At 41.7% G+C, this 16,828-nt stretch overlaps 3 protein-coding genes across 3 annotated transcripts in view; 2 read left to right on the top strand and 1 right to left on the bottom strand.

Annotated features, from left to right (window-relative positions):
- Positions 1-1,318: 1,318 nt before the first annotated feature.
- Positions 1,319-11,637, bottom strand: LOC122820275. Its single transcript, XM_044097552.1, has 7 exons — positions 11,529-11,637; positions 9,994-10,132; positions 5,043-5,338; positions 3,008-3,339; positions 2,438-2,593; positions 1,882-2,085; positions 1,319-1,794 (listed from the first exon to the last, which is right to left on the bottom strand). The coding sequence occupies exons 1-7, from the start codon at positions 11,635-11,637 to the stop codon at positions 1,747-1,749; spliced, it is 1,284 nt and encodes a 427-aa protein (XP_043953487.1). The 3' UTR covers positions 1,319-1,746.
- On the top strand, positions 5,144-16,054 carry LOC122824210 (E3 ubiquitin-protein ligase TRIM21-like). Its single transcript, XM_044104549.1, has 2 exons — positions 5,144-5,408; positions 13,606-16,054. The coding sequence occupies exon 2, from the start codon at positions 13,615-13,617 to the stop codon at positions 15,256-15,258; it is 1,644 nt and encodes a 547-aa protein (XP_043960484.1). The 5' UTR covers positions 5,144-5,408; positions 13,606-13,614; the 3' UTR covers positions 15,259-16,054.
- LOC122823972 (SH3 and multiple ankyrin repeat domains protein 2-like) overlaps positions 11,945-16,828 on the top strand; it is a 164,281-nt gene continuing 159,397 nt past the window's right edge. Inside the window, exon 1 of the mRNA XM_044104088.1 lies at positions 11,945-12,085. The gene's annotated coding sequence lies outside the window, so the exon portion shown is untranslated. The remainder of the gene's footprint in view (positions 12,086-16,828) is intronic.

The following is a 16,828-nucleotide window of genomic DNA, read 5'->3' as shown; positions in this document are numbered from 1 at the left end:
TGTTGGAGGCAGAGTGGGCTTTCCTCAGGAAAACAGCTTCTCTCTGCTTCATGTTCTTCAAACAACCTTCAGGTTCTGATCAGAGGTGAATTACAGCTTTTATAGAAGTCACTTATTTCTCCTTCAACAATAAAGTCCAATATTAGACTCCAGTTTCCATTGCTGATGGGGATGAATCATGGACATTTAAAAACCTGAGCCACGCTGTCTCACGCCAACCTGAATTCAACTCGCTTTGGACTTCCAGGTTGTGACGGAAACGCTCAGACTTGGTTCTAATAAAAGAAGGAAATCTGCATCTCGGTTTGCTCCGGTAGCCCTTAAAGCGGTTCTCCGGTTGAGGGTGACCCAGTTGCTTCCAGCACCGGAGGAGCAGAAGAGGAGGAGTAGGACAGAAGCATGTGGGAAACTGCTATGATTAATGTGCCTTCAGAGGCGGACTGAGCCAGAAAGGAGGCCAAACACTGAAGGATGTTTTCATCAGATCTGAGCCCACAGCTGATACGGCCAGGATGATTCTTCATCCTCATCAGTACTGATGTCTAACACAGCAGGAATACAGATGGGACTTGTCACATCTATCAACTGACAAACTGGTTTTTAGCCCCGTGTTCATCACCTCCCAATCAAAACCACCAGAGGATTTAACCCGACCAGAGGAAGGAGTTTGATTAAAAACCTTCCAGCAGTGAAACTGTTACTGTGGTTCGTTTAAATCGGCTCTGAAATCTGATTGGTTAATCCAGAAGACTGATCCACATCAGTTAGCATTAGCACCACCTACTGGCTGTAACAGGGGAAAGATAAAACATTCGTAATGAGCTGCAACATGGAACCATGGAAAAATTATTTTGTACAAAACATAATATTTGTGCTTTTTGTAAAACTAAATTGCTTTCTATTCATATATAAGTAGAATAATAGATTCTATTAATTTATTAATATAAATAATTATACTGATAACATTTTCTTTATTTCACTAAAAGGGATTTTTTTGGTTGAATTATGACATATTTGGCCCTCCATATAAATCTTGATTTTCCAGCTTCTTTAATGAATTTATGTAATAAATTATGTTTTTTGTTTTGACAGAGAATTAAAACATGAGAAACTGATTTGAGCTTTAAATGTGCAGCAGCAACTGTGATGATGATGATGATGATGATGATGATGATGATGATGAACCGTGATGATGATGATGATGATGATGATGATGATGATGATGAACCGTGATGATGATTATGATGAACCGTGATGATGACGATGATGATGATGATGACGATGATGATGATGATGATGATGATGATGATGATGATGATGATGATGATGATGAACCGTGATGATGATGATGATGATGATGATAATGACGATGATGAGGTCTTCATTGTTTCCATTGTTTTCATTGTCTTTATTGTTTTTATTGTTTTTACTGTTTGCAGTCTGCAGGATTTCTCTGTTACCTGTTTTAGTCCTGAGTTTTTTCCGCCTGGCCTATAAAATGTCCCAGTTAGTAACTGGGTCTCCTGCTGCTGGAGGTGCTGGTGGTGCTGGTGGTGTAAGGAGGAGGCAGCTGGGCGGAGGCTCCTCCAACACGCCTCTGTTTCCACCTCTCAGCCTTTTCGTCGCCTCTGGAATTGCTTTGGGCGGGCGGACGTGTCCGGACAGACGCCTCACTCATCACCGTCTCTCTGGAGCGGCTCAGACTTCTGACTCCTCTTCCTCGTCTTTTTTCAGTTTCTGGTTTCTTCATCGTCTCACCCTCCTCATCCTCCTGCTCAGCTGCGGCTCTCTGACCTGCAGGAGTCCAGAAACACCAACATCCCAACATAAAACGCCGCAGCTCTAATTTTCTGCCAACTGCTTCGGCTTCAGCATCTTTACCTCATGTGCTACATGCATGACCCCGCTCCCAGAGTGGCTCATTAGTTGCCATAGGAACCAGATCCTCCCCAGCAGGACCCCCGACTCCTCTCGCCAGCGCCGCACATCCAGACTCCTCCCACTGCTGTCCGTGTTCAGCAGAGGCTCCAACATGTTTGAAGAGGTTTCCATCTCCAGCAGCAGGTTCAGCATCATGTTTAACATCTCCAGTTAAAATTAAGAACAAATTATTCAACGCAAAACTCTGAACTTTCAACTTAATGGACAGATTTTTGCTTAATAAATGTCTGAAATACTGACATATTCAGACAGTGAAATGTCTGCAGTCTCTAATGTACTTCCTGAAACAAAACGCTTCAGAGGTCAAGCTCAGGTCAAGCTCAGGTCAAGCTGCAGTTGCATGGTTAACAAACTGAGGTCAATCTGAAACTGACCTAAAATCATCCAACAGCCAAGTTAACCCAAACCGACTGCAGGAAAAACTTAAACTAATATGATCTCATCTGCATATTTTAATTCGAATTAATCTGAAAGCACAAACATACGAACATCTGACCAGACTGAACTTTTCACTTCTGAAGCTTTTTCTGCACCAGAAGTTTAAATCATTTGATTTTCTCCCAGACGTCGGCCAGTTTCCACCAGTCAGGAACCAGTAAGAGGCAGCAGGCTGGTTCTGGCTGCTGGTTGGTTGTGGAGGAAACATCAAACTCTGAGGATGGAAGAAAATCAGAAAGTCCCTGAAAGCAGCAGGAGCCGACATGACGAATGAAGAAAAATCACTTTTAGAGTAATTATGATGTAAATAAAATCAAAATCAATCTGAACGTGTAAAACTGACTGAAATCTTTTCTGCTGACATCAGCTCTCTCTGGTGCGTTCAGGTGCGCTGCGAACATTAGATTAGCTGTCTGTTTGGTTCTCCTTAACGTTTATTATTATTATGATGATGATAATTTTCAGGCCAGTTATCTTCTCCTCCTGCGGTGTAAAATCATTTTGTGAAGAGGAGGTTTCAGAAAAAAGAGCCGCGGTTCTGATTCTGATGGAGCCTTTTGTTTGACTGAAGTGTGAATATTTGCAGTGGAGAGAAAAACACTGCACACACACACACACACGCTGGGACCTGAGTGTGGATGTTTCCATACGGATCTGCGGCGGCCGTCGCTCTCTGCCTCTCATGAAACCGTTTCGTTGGGTCCTGGGCCGAACCGGTCCTGGGCCGAACCGGTCTGTTGCTCTGGCCGCCTGCCACTGTTGCCATGACCAACATCCTGCTCGACTTTCCATCGCCGTTGTCATGGTGATGGCCGTTTATTTGCAGGGGGCCACGCTGGTCTCCAGTGTTTCCGGGACGCAGGCAGGTAGATGAATGTTTCAGCCCAGTGACGTCATCATGCAGCGGACACATCCGGTCCAGAACCACATTGACCAGGGTTCTGCTCTGGACTCCAGAACCTGAGAAAACAAAACAGAAAAATTCAGAATTTTTAAATTAGAAACAATAATTCTGACCTTTCTGAATTAATGTTTAACTCTTAAACTTTTTTCCAATTTTTCACATCAGATCAACAGAATTTGTGTTTTATTGGGTTTTTATGTGACAGAGAAGAAATATTCATATTCATGGTTTCAGTATTTTCAGGTAATAAAAATATGAATTTTGTATTCACCCCCCTTTACTCCGACACCCAGAGTAAAATCCAGAGCAACGAATTGCAGCAGAAGTTGCTCATTCTGTATTTAATCTCTGTTGATCAATTTTCTCCAGAGTTTCTGTTGTTATTTATGTTTTACTGCTGTTTAGATTTTTAAAATTATTCGTTTTGAATATTTAATGTATTTTAATTTCTGTTTACTTTTGATGTAAAATGTTTGTGTCAATATTTTTCTGTTTATTTTATTTTTGAATATCTCTGAGTTGGACATTTTTTAACTCTTATTGATTATTTAATTTAACTGTTTCTTTGCTTGTTGATGAATTTTACATTTTGTCTCGTTTACATCAGGATTAATATTCTGTGATAAAATCGGAACAGGAAGTTTTATTCCTGTGGTTTTATTAGTAATTTCCCTCGTTGTGGATTGTGGTTCATCATTTTCATCCATATTTAGACAAAATGTCTGTCAGAACCTGGATCTCTGAAATCCACCGGTACTTCCTGTTTCCGGTCCAGCCGGGTGTCTGGCCCTTTAAATGCCTTCAGGCTGCAGGAAGCTGGTTCTGTTCAGATTCTAAAGTTTGTAGCAGTTTGGGCCCAACGTTTAATAAAAGTTTGGCCACTCAGGTTTATGTTTGAAAAGTTCACTTGTAACTTTTGTTACAATAGAAAACAGACAGAAATGTTTTTATGGATTCATTCGTTTTTACATCCAGGTTAATCAGATCGAATATTTGTTTTGGGTTAATAAATGAGGCTGCACAGTGGTGCAGTTGGTAGAGCTGTTGCCTTGCAGTAAGAAGGTCCTGGGTTCGATTCCGGGGAGTTTGCATGTTCTCCCTGTGCATGGTGGGTTCCTCCAAAAACATGACTGTCAGGTTAATTGGTCTCTGAATTCTCCCTGGGTGTGTGTGTGTGTGTGTGTGTGTGTGTGTGTGTGTGTGAATGGTTGTGTGTCCTGTGTGTCTCTGTGTTGCCCTGCGACAGACTGGCGACCTGTCCAGGGTGACCCCGTGACCCCGCCTCTCACCTGGAAAGTTAACTGGAGATACACCAGCACCTCCTGACCCCACTAGGGACAAGGTGTTAGAAAATGTTATGGATGGGTTAATAAATTTCCAATATTTGTCATAAATCTATCAATATTTGTCATAAATCTATCAATATTTGTCATAAATCTATGTTTTATGCATCTCTAGTTTCAGAAATCATAAAACCTCCTTCCCTCTGTTCATTTTGTTAAACGTTTATTCCTGCAGCAGCTGATTTTCAGTTGAGCCCCTCCTGTCCCAACCAACCCTCATGGCGTGCCGCCCTGGGCAGGGAGCCACATTGTTCTAGAAACATGAAACTGTGTGTTTGAATCAGAAGTCAGACTTGCTGATATTTTCTGATCTCTGCGGACATAAATCTGAAATCTGTAAATGTTCTTCTGATCAGCCTCCAGTTGTATTTCTGCTCCGCTCTCTGGGAGGCAGGAATGAGATGAGAGATGTCCACCTGTGCAGCGGGGAGGCGGCTGCATGAACGCCCCCTTCCTCTCTCTCCTCTCCTCCACCTTCCAGCTCCGCCTGCCTCCTCCTGCTGGCGGGGCGATGAGCCGCTCGGAGCCGCGCTCGGTGGCTGTCGCCTCGGATTGAATTTCTGCTCGGAGCTGCTCGGATTTCTTCCCCTCCCCGGAGGTCAGGTTTACAGGCTGCGGTCCGCAGAGCCGCACTTTACCTGGAAGTTTCCCCAGCAGCGGAGCTCCAGCGGCCGCGGCGCGCCGGCGCGGACAGCCGGAGGACATGGAGCGGCTTTAGGAGGAGACGCAGCCCGGAGGAGGGAACCTCTTCAGGCCGAACAGGAACCACAACCACGTCCAAGGTAAGATTCATTGTTTTCTTATTTTTCCCTCACCGAACAAAGAAAAATGCTCCAGAGACATTCTTTCATCTTTTTTTGTGGTTTAAAGCAAACGGGAAGAGATTTTTTGCACTTTATTAGATGCTTTTTGCCGCATTTCTTCTCTAAAATCAGTTAATCTGCTCCAGTCAGACTGAAGACTCAGAAAGTGAGTCCTGCTTCTTATTCAACCTTTAGCAGCTTTAGGATGTAAATAATGAATGTTTTATTGTGTGAAAGTGGAAACAGTGGAGGTGAATGCTGTGAGTTTGAGGAAAGCTGAATTGGCGCTTTTCGAGCAGGTGCAGCTCATCATGATCTGCTGCGGCTCATTCTGGACCAGAACCAAGAACCAGAACAGCATCGATCCGTTTCACAGCTTCCTCTAAGATTTACACAAGAGATGACAGAAAGTTTAGATCCCTGCATGTCATTAATAATTGAATCTATAAATGAAACGTGAGGGATCCAGGTTGGATAATATATATATATATATATATATATATATATATATATATATATATATATATATATATATATATATATATATATATATATATATATATATATATATATATATATATATATATATATATTTAAATATTTGAAACAGTCAAGCAGATCAGCAGCTTTTTGTCTGAATATTGTATCCAGATCAGGAATGAAAATAATATCTGGTGAAGTTTGTTTGAAAGAAAAACCCAACATGGCTGAACTTCAGTTGTTTTCTTGCTGAACATTTTAATCTTTGGCTCCAGGTCTCTATATTCCCCTGGTTCTCTCTTACGGTGTCCCACAAGGCCCAGTTCTCTCTGCTCTCTGTTTTTCCACTTGGCGTTGTTCTGATGAAACATGATTCATCATTTCTAAAGCAAATCTTCAGTCCTGCTGTGAAACTTGCCACCCTGTGTCTCTGACATGATGCTGATGGCTTCATCCTCTGTGGAGCAGTTTCTCTCTGTGCAGCATCTTGTGCAGCATCTTGTGCAGCATCTAAATGTTTATTATCAATCAGCTGTGAAAAATGCTGCTGCTGTTAATATGCACATAGAAATATGAGTTTGTTTTCCCCAATTTTAGCTTTTTCTTCCCTCACAATCAATTTGAAAGTCTTTTTTTCTTAGTTTATGCACCTTCATGTTCTCTCTCTCTCTCTCTCTCTCTCTCTCTCTCTCTATCTGTTGTGTTTGCTGCTCTGTTGGACTTTCTGTTGCTCTGGGTTTGAAACAGTTTGAGATTTTTGCTGCTCTGTTAGTTTTTTTTCAGTTATCCATCTCTTTAATTTTTCATCTTTAATCTCCTGCTGTTTGGTCGGTCAGTGTTTCCTAAACAAAGCTGGACTGGATGCAGGCTGGGCTTCATGGTGCCACAGTCTAGTGATGATCAGGTAGTTACAGGAGCATCTGACAGTCAGAACAAACTATGAAGGTTAAAATCACAAAATCAGATGGAGTTTGATGGATGGTTGGTTTGCATGAAGCTGAGCGGTTCCTCAGTGAAGCATACAGGTAAATTAGAGACAGAAAATTTCAGAATTTTTTTTAAACTTAAAGAAAAATTAAAACTGGAAAAAAATTTCAAAACTAAGTTTGAGATTTTAAGTTTTTTTTTTTTCAGTTTCTAATTGTTGTTTTTTTGAACACACTTTTTGGTCCTAATTTGGCTCCGTACAGTCAGCCTGGATCCTGCAGACCCCTCAGGTAAAGGATTTGTTGCTCCAATCATTAAAGTCTCATCTGCTAAACATTTAACTAACTAAATACGTAGTTTGAAGATAAATATTAAATTGATTCTTAATGAAATATTTAGTTTAAAACTGACATTTATGACTGGATAACTTGTTTCAAACAGCAACATTTGATCTTAAGTGTTTGGAAGCAGAACTCTTCGCCGACCCAAACGTCTGGTTTTGAATCCAGGAACGTCGGACCTGGACCCGTCAGCGAGTCGTTTGTAAAGGAACGTTTTGAGGAGAGAAAATTAGATTTTACTCAAGTTATTTTTGTTTGGTTTTATAACGGTAAAAAACCCATAAAATCAGATATTTCAGTTCTCTGGTGTCATCAGAAGGACTGATGCACAGAAGAAAACTCCTTCTGAGTTTTAAAATTTAAAAACTCTAAACTTTCTTCTGTCTCCTAGCTGTTCACAAATCTGAATCTCTGTGCAATTTGGAGGTGTGTGCGCTTCCTCCCAGCTGGGAGTCCAACTCCACAGGAAGTTCCAGCTCAGACCAACTTCAACGCTCTGAACTTTATTTTACAAACTGGTTTTAAAACAACAGACCAACAGGAAGAGCAGACAGATTAATCTGATTATCTCCCTGATTATTGACTTTATGATTCTGTTGTTTAAATTCCCTCTGGGGTTTTCGGTTTGGAGTTTTCTTGGGGCTGAATTGTCTTATGACCCCACTGCTCTCAGTAGTTTTTATGTTTCTTTAGAGCCTGAAAGGTTGATGTCTGCTGAAAATATCTCTTCATGTTTAAACAAACAACCAGCAGGAAAATGTGAAACATTTTCCAACAGAGAATCAAAGTTTTGGAGGTTGAGGACGGAGGAGGCTGAGAGTTTCAGAGATTCATCTCCAGAAATAATTCAGCTTCAGATCGGCTGAGATCCGGCAGCAGGACGTCATGAAACCGTATAATTTCATCCCTCATCCCTGACATCTCATCGCGGCGTCGCTGGACTGGCATTTACCTAAATGTCAGGTGTAAGCACACATGTGGGCGGACCGTCTCATTTACACAGGGATGTTTAATTAATACCTGACGGTTTAACAGCGGGCACCTGCCGCACGCATCAGAGCGACTGGCAGAGATTCACCATGAAGCCTTTGTTGGTTTCAGCCTCATCTTTCCCCGGTTTCTGCCGAGTTAGACGTGGAAACGTTTCCCGTTCTGGATGTGAATGAGGTCAGGAGTCAGTGGAGCCGTTCGCTAAAACACCAGGCTATTTCAGGAAGCCAATCTTTCACTTTCCTTCCTGAAACCAGACTCAGATAAGAACAGAGTGGATCAGTATCTCTTCCTGTTGAAAAAATACAGTTTTCTGAAATACATGTTTCATTGGGGCTGAAAATGGAAACAAATTGCAGGAGATGAAGCAGCGTTTCAATAAATAAAGATGAAAGATTTAAGATTCTCTGATCTGCTGACATCTGAAATCTGTCTGAATCTTTCTGGAACAGAGAAACTAAAATCTCAGAAAATATGAATTTTAAACATGAATAACTTGATGCCTTCAGGTTGGAAGCTGGAGTTTGTGAGTGCGCCCCCTGCAGGCAGAATGATGAACTGTGTAGTTGAAGGTTTTTCACCAGAATGGGACAATTTTTATGGATTAGGTGTTAGAATAATCAGTAGAATAACTGGTTACTAAAATAATAATGCCGGCCTGGAGGATACCCCAGCATGATGCTGCCACCGCCGTGTTTCCCAGTGGGCTGCTGTGTTCTGTTAGTGTTGTGCAGGTTTGTTCAGACAGCGATGTTCTCCCTGACCCGTCTGCTGGGTTCTGGTTTTTCTCTGAGACCAGAACCAGAACATTTGGTTAAATTAAACCCAGCTGGACTCAGTTTACTGATTCCAGGTGATTCCAGGTGATTCCAGGTTCTCCAGACATGAAGGTTTTGCCCCTGTGTGTTTCTGTAATCTGGATTTTTATGTTTCTCCAGAAATCTCAGCTTCTTCCTGTCTGAGTGACATTTCAGCTCATCTTGGTATAAAACTCATTTTCTCTGATTTACCAGCTCCTTCAGAAAGTCTCTGGCTTTCTTTCTCTGGTCATTCTGCACATTTTGGACCAGAACCGGAACCAGAACCCGTCTCCTCCTGTTGCTGGTTGGACGTTCCCGTCATGTCTTCATGCAGATCTCCGTTAAGCTCCAGTTGGTTTCCCAGGATGAACCGGACTGGAGCAGCTGATTTGGTTTCGAACCAGAGAGCAGAAACTTCCTGGTCTGGTTTTCAAACAGGTGTGACTCCAGTTGTCAGTTCAATTCCAGAGGTTTGGCATTTAGCAAACAGAAATAATTTACAACCTGAAGCAAGAGGAGTTTGGTCTGCACTGCAAAAACAGAAGAAAGTATTTTCTTTAGTTTCTGGTTCACTGAAAATGAGACAAAACTAATTTATCTGTAACTTTTTAGGAAGACATAGCAGATTATTTTCGATCAATAATTTGATGGCAGATTATTTCACTTATAAAGGACATTTTCTCATGTCATAATTAAAATAATATGATGGAAAACTAGCTTTTTAAAAATCAGTTCTAAGAAATTATTGCCTTGAAACAGTTTTATATAACTTGCTGAAAAGTTACTTGTTATTTAGTTTAGTTTTGTTTTAAGTGAACTATATTTACATTAGAAACTAGATAAAAATACTTGGTAAGATTTTGTGTTTTTGCAGTGTGATGAAACTGTCTTGCTGTTTCTTTTCGAGGTGTATGTAAACTTGTGGTTCCTCCGTTGCTCCGGGTTGGTGCACATTTGGCCCCTGATGTCTGCAGAAGTCGTTTGTTTATCTGTGGCCCCGGAGGAGCCAACAGGAAGTGTGTTTACGGTCCGAGCTCCTGAGGCTGCAGAGACCTGGACCCGCCTGGCTTCTCGCTCTGGTTTCCTCCTGCTGAGAGCGCCATCTGCTGGTAAAACCGGATCTTTAATCCTGGCTGGACTCCCCAGCAGACCCGCTGCGCTCCGACTGCAGGGGCCCCGTGACGGCGTGAGTCTGATTGTGGCTCCGTCAGCGTTTTAATTCCCCTGGTCGCCTCACAAAGCGCTTAGCAGGAAGTGAAGCTGCTGGGTTGGTTTGGGTGGATCTGATGAAGAAGAAGAGATTTCTAACAAAAATAGATCAAATGATCTAAAAAGCAGCAATAAAAGCCAGGATGTTTCAGAAGTTGAGTGATTTTTCTTCCAGGAAAATCCTGAAGTCATTCCAGTCACAGCAGAAGTTTCTAAACGCCAACAGAGTCGAGTGAACATACGGAGGGAAAACACGTCCAGGTGTCTCCGCTCTGCAGAGGAAGAAACTCCCAGTGGAAGTGGACCAGCGTGTTCAGGAACGAGCCGACGCTGCTCCTGACCGGAAACCATCAGACCATCAGGAAATGATCTGATGAAGAAACTCCAGCTCTAAACCCGAAACCTTAAGGCTTCACATGTGCAGCTGTTCACATGGACAAGGCAAAAGTCTCCTGCATAAAACCGGACGAAGGTGAAGCTCTTTGACCACAGCTGGTGTTGGAACCACAGGAAGATCTGCTGCTGACTGGAGGCGAAGCTGCAATGTTTCATGGTACCGGACCTGAAGGTCAGGTTGGTTCTGCAGAACAGATTCAGATTAAATCCATTTAATCTCATTTCACTAAATAAGGATTAAAGACTCTCTGGGCTTCAAAAGGCCAGCTGCAGAACTTTACATGGTTTTATTCTGTTTAAGACTCTCGTTGAAGTTTGAATTCAGAAGATTGAAAAAGTTTATCGCTGCTGAGACCTTAAAAAATAATTTTTTAATGTGGAGCCGCTTTGCTGCTTTGGATCCAACAGACATTTTGTGAAAGTTCAGCAACAGTTGATAGAATATTGTTTTCTGTTCTTTGGTACTAATATGTTAAAATATGAAGTATTTATTTATAACACCAAAGTTTAACTTCATTCCTCATTTTCATTTTTTCATGTTAAAATTACTTTATTATACGAATATTATGACTTTGTTCTCAAAAATTCAAAGGACTTGATAATATTGCTCTGAATATTATCAATACTCTGAGTTGACTTGAATCCAAAGTCCAAATAAACAGAAGCTGTAAAACAAGATGGCGGCCTGGTGTGCTGACCTCACTCTGACCTGTTGAAACCCAAGGAGATTATTGGTGAAAATAAAATCCAGATTTTCCAGAACTAAAGTCTTGAAAAACCAAAAATCTGATTATTTAATCTGCAGCTGAAGCTGAAACCTTCTCATCTGAACCAATCTGCTCTCTGCTGTATCCTGCTGCTCTCCAGCATCCTGAGCAGGAAGGGAACCGCAGCAGAGAGCAGCTCTGGGCCCGGATGGAGGGGAGTCACTGAGGAGGCGGACCGTGACCTCTGACCTTCCCAGCTGCTGCGACTCCAGCCAGGTGTGCAGCGTCCAGCGGACACCTGGTCAGGAGCGGGCAGGAACCTGAGTCCAGGAGCCGCAGCGCAGCTGAAGCAGTTCATGCCCTCAAACAGAGGGGGCGTCAGCGAGGCCAGAGTCCCTAAAAGATAATTATGTCTAATTAATTATTTACTTCATTCTTACAGAGTTATTGATCACCATGGAAAAACAAGAGCACATCGCTGAATGGAAAGTGAAACTTTTTCAGAGCCTCTAAAAGTAATCACTTCCTTAATGTTTTGCCCTTTTATTGCTTTAATATTTCCACAACAAAATGAGTCAAAGTGAAAACTTATTTCTACAAAATGACAGATATCTAACATAAACTACATAAATATTCACCCTTTAAGGTGACTGGCTCCTCCCTTCCTGTTAATTCAGGTAGGAGCAACACAGAGACATTAAAACGTTTCTCTGCAGAAGTGAAAGTGAAAGTTGGTCAAATTCAGAGAAAATCCTCCGTTTCCTTCAAAGTGACTTTATGATTTTCTTCTCAACAGACTGATACTGGTGAGTTTCTACCAACAGAAATGATGAAACTTAAGACTTTTCTTGTGGATCATCTGAAGGGAAGCAGATGATGGTTTGAATCATGTTTTTTTAGTTGGTCTGTTTTTCTAAGTTATTCTGTTGTTTTCATTCCTGAACAGTTTCTGTTCTGTTTATTCTAGTTTAATCTTTTCATTTTCTGTCAGTTTTTTTACTCTTTCCTCATCAGGTTTTTCCAGTTCATGTTGAGTTTTATAGTTTATTTTTCAGTTCTGATTATTAGTTTATCCTTTATATTATTATTTCCATGTTCTTGTATTGATGTTTTGGTTTCTATTTTCATCCTAATTAGTTTCATTTGTGCCTGTGACTCTTGTTCCCAGATTAACCCTGGTGTATTTAATCCCAGCCGTCTTTGCTGTCTTACTTTGTGTTTTACTCCCAGAGTTTGAGTTCTTGTTTTATTTCTCACCTGATCTGCCTGCACTCTGCTGATAATATCATTAAATCATTAAACTAAGTTGCTGCCACATTCTCTGCTTTTGATCTGAACCTTCAACCACAAATCATGACAATACCGTTTAACTTTGTTGTTCAATTCTTAGTCCAGGAAGTGTTGATGTTTTATTTATTGTTATGTTTCTTGTCTATATGGATTTATTTTCTTAGATTATTATCAGGCCTGTTTCTTGGTTCCAGTTTCTTCAGTTCAGCTCCTTTGTCTCAGTAATCAAACCCATTTAACCAAACTGGGTTTCGCCACCAACCAGTTTCACCAGTTATTCAGGTTCCCAGTTTTGTTTCCTGCTCTGCTGGATTCTCTGTTCTGTTTTGATCAGTTCAGGCCTGATTAAGTTTATGAGAAAGTTTAAATGAGCCTAATGCCAGCCTGTCTGTGATTGGCTCTCTGAGAGCCACCATGACAGCAGCAGCCAATCAGCTGTGGAAAACACCTTGGTGGACTTAGCCCCGCCCTCCAGACGCAGATCCTCCTCTGAGTTTCTGAGCTTCAGAGCAGCGTAACCCTACGACTCCCTGACTCAGCTCCTTCAGACTAGCCAGCAGTAATTAGCAAACACCTGGTGGAACTGCTGACCTCGTTATAAATCATAATTGACAAATAGAGTTTTTATAACAACATGAGGTAAAATAGTTACTGTATTGGGTAACACTATTTGAAGGGGTGAAGACAGACATGATGCTGTCATAAACATGGAGTCTTTATGAATGTTTATGAATGTTGTCATGAAGTGTCTTTCTGTAAATAATGACATTTTTAATGCAAAGTTACATTAAAACTTGTATTAAAAGTCCATTAAAAGTGTAATTTATCAAATGACACTTCATGACAACAATCAAACATTCATAAAAACTCCTTCATGTTCATGACAGCATCATGTCAGTTTTATGCACAAACCTTCAAATAAAGTCTCACCCTTGATTGTGATAAAATGCCCAACATGCCTCTAAAACTCTAAATACTGTTTAGAGTATTTAGTATTTAACTTGTTTTAACTGAAGTTTCCCTGATTTGTCCTCAGAGTTCAGAAATGTCTTCTGGCAGCAACCTGCGGTCTAAAGATCAGTTTCTTTGCTCCGTCTGTCTGGATGTGTTCACTGATCCAGTCAGCACACCATGTGGACACAACTTCTGCAAAACCTGCATCACTCAGGTCTGGGATGAAAATGTTTTCTACAAATGTCCTCTGTGCAACGAGCATTTCGCCTCCAGGCCTCAGCTGAGAGTCAACACTTTATTAAGAGAGATGGTTGATCAGTTCAGAGGTGAAGCTCAGCAGGAAGCCAGCAGCAGCTCAGAGCAACAAGCTGCCAAACCAGGAGAAGTTCCCTGTGACGTCTGCACTGGACCCAAACTGAAGGCCCTGAAGTCCTGCATGGTGTGTCTGGCCTCCTACTGCCAGACTCACCTGGAGCCTCACCTGACCGCTCCACGTCTGAAGAAACATCAGCTGATGGAGCCGGTGGAGAACCTGGAGGACAGGATGTGTCTGCAGCACGATAGACCTCTGGAGCTGTTCTGTAGGACCGACCAGACATGCGTCTGCTTCCTCTGCTCTGTTTTAGACCACAAGAACCACGAGTTTGTTCCTCTGAGAGAAGAATCTGAAGGAAAGAAGGCAGAGCTGAGGAAGACGGAGGCTGAAGTTCAGAAGATGATCCAGGAGAGACGACTGAAGATCCAGGAGATCAGAGAGTCGGTGAAGATCAGTAAAGATGCTGCAGACAGAGAGAAAGCTGGAGGTGTTCAGGTCTTCAAGGCTCTGATAGAGTCTGCTGAGAGAGGCCTGAAGGAGATCCTCAAGGAGATCCAAGACAAACAGGAAAATACAGAGAAACAGGCTGAAGACTTCATCAGAGATCTGGAACAGGAGATCTCTGAGCTGAAGAAGAGGAGCTCTGAGGTGAAGCAGCTCTCACAGGATGAAGATCACCTCCACCTCCTCCAGAGATTCTCCTCCCTGAAAGATGCTCCACCCACCAAGAACTGGACAGAGGTCAGAGTTCATCCACCATCATATGAGGGGACTGTAGTGAGAGCTGTGGGTCAGCTGCAGGAGGAGATGAAGAGGATGATGAAGAAGTTGATGGAGGCTGAGATGAAGAGGATCCAGCAGTTTGCTGTTGATGTGACTCTGGATCCTGATACAGCTCATCCTGAACTCATCCTGTCTGATGATGGAAAACAGGTGAAAGATGGAGATGAGAGGAAGAATCTTCCAGACAATCCAGAGAGATTTTCTTATTGTGTTTTTGTTTTAGGACAGCAGAGTTTCTCTTCAGGCAGATTTTACTTTGAGGTTCAGGTTAAAGGAAAGACTAAATGGGAATTAGGAGTGGCCAGAGAATCCATCAACAGGAAGGGAAGCATCACACTGAGTCCTCAGGACGGTTTCTGGACTGTTTGGTTGAGAAATGGAAATGAGTACTTTGCTCTTGCTGACTCTCCAGTCCGTCTCCATCTCCATCCTGGTCCTCAGAAGGTGGGGGTGTTTGTGGATTATCAGGAGGGTCTGGTCTCCTTTTATGATGCAGATGCTGCAGCTCTGATCTACTCCTTTACTGGCTGCTGCTTCAAGGAGAAACTCTACCCATTCTTCAGTCCATGTAACAATGATGGAGGTAAAAACTCTGCTCCTCTGATCATCTGTCCTGTTAATCAGGCTGATCGTTGATCTGATGATGATGATGAAGATGAAGATGAAGATGATGATGAAGGTGAATCTGAGTGACTCTGCAGGTGAAGTCCTGCTGCTGGAGAGGAGAGTTTGGAAACATCCTCAGCAGGAAATCAGTTATTTTCTGCTTCTGATTAGTTATAAAGTCAAATCAAATTGTTTTATCTCAGAGTTTATTTCATTGTTCTACTGATTGTGTCTTTTGTTTCATTTTTCTTGTTTTATTGATGATCAGTTTTAAACCTGTTTCAATGTTTCAACATGTTCATCAAATCAAAATGATTTCTAGTAATAGTAACATTTAAATCTTGTTTTTCCTCATTAGTTCTGCTTCTTGGTTGTTTGGTCTGAACTTTTAATCAGAAGTATAAATACTGTATAACATGTGATGGATGAAAAAATGTGAAATTGTGGAATCAACTGTTCCATTCCTTTTTCATGTTATATTCTTAAAAGCTGCATGACTGAATCAGGTAACTTCTTCTCTCCAGTGTTGTTAGTTTCTTGGTGCAGCTCTGTGCTGCAGCCACTGGTGGTTTGACTGCAGGTCCAGTTTGTTGTTGCACCAGCTGAAGGCCTTGCTGGGATCCACTGTCAGGTTAAAGGTGTCTGGTTTTCAGATATTTGATGTTTTACTGTAGATTGTCTACATTTGCTGTGGCCATGAGGCTAATGACTCCATGACACTTTCTGGTTGGTTCATATGGATTTGATTCAAAAAGCAACTTTATTCTTTATTCTTCTGTGTATTAAAATTATTTATAGATCAATAGATAGGTCTATATAAGGATAATATCCATGTTCCTGTCCCAGTTTGTATGACATTAAGTACCAGAACTCATGTTTTTCCACATAAAGCTCTGGTTTACACAGTAAATACTTTGTATCTTCACTCAAAGCTCCTAATCTAAACTCTGACCCAGAACCTACTGGCTCAGGCGAGGAACCAGTAATAACTGCTTGCACTTCTAATGGTTTTTTCTTATTTGTTTTTGTCCAAAGAGACAAATTTTGTTGGTCAGAACCGATTTGATAAATAAAAATGGTAAAACATAAATGAGGGTGATTACCGTACTTCTTTTTACACTGTATGTTGTAGCTTTATTAATTACTCTGCAAGTCCCTTCATCTTTCCCAAACTTTATCACTGACATCTAATTCTGCAGTTATTATTAGGCCCGAGCAGCAAAGCGCTCACCCACAGGAAGAAATAATATTATTTCTTAGTTTAAATCATGTTTGCAGGGATGAGCATCTGCATGACGGTGCAAACAGCCAGAAATCTCTGTAGTGAAGATCAGAGCGGGAATCTGAAAACCAGTCGGTTGTTTCTGAGGCCTCAGCGACGCGAAGGAAAATCCGACCATCTGGTTTCAGTGAGGAAACGGCCAAGAGGAAACGGACCAGGAACTACTGGTCACAAAACCCAAATGTTTCATTTCACACTGAATCTGGGCTCAACCTGGAAGACGTGAACGTTCCTCAGGACATTCTTCTTGGTCTAATCAGATGAAGCTAGAAAAATGGAAAAATGTCCGTCTGCATGAGCAGCGCAGCAAACAACCTG

This window comes from Gambusia affinis, linkage group LG02 (genome assembly GCF_019740435.1).
Source record: "Gambusia affinis linkage group LG02, SWU_Gaff_1.0, whole genome shotgun sequence".
In the NCBI taxonomy this organism is placed as follows: domain Eukaryota; kingdom Metazoa; phylum Chordata; class Actinopteri; order Cyprinodontiformes; family Poeciliidae; genus Gambusia; species Gambusia affinis.
The sequence above is the reverse complement of the archived record's forward strand: the minus strand, read 5'-3'. Positions and strand labels throughout refer to the sequence as shown.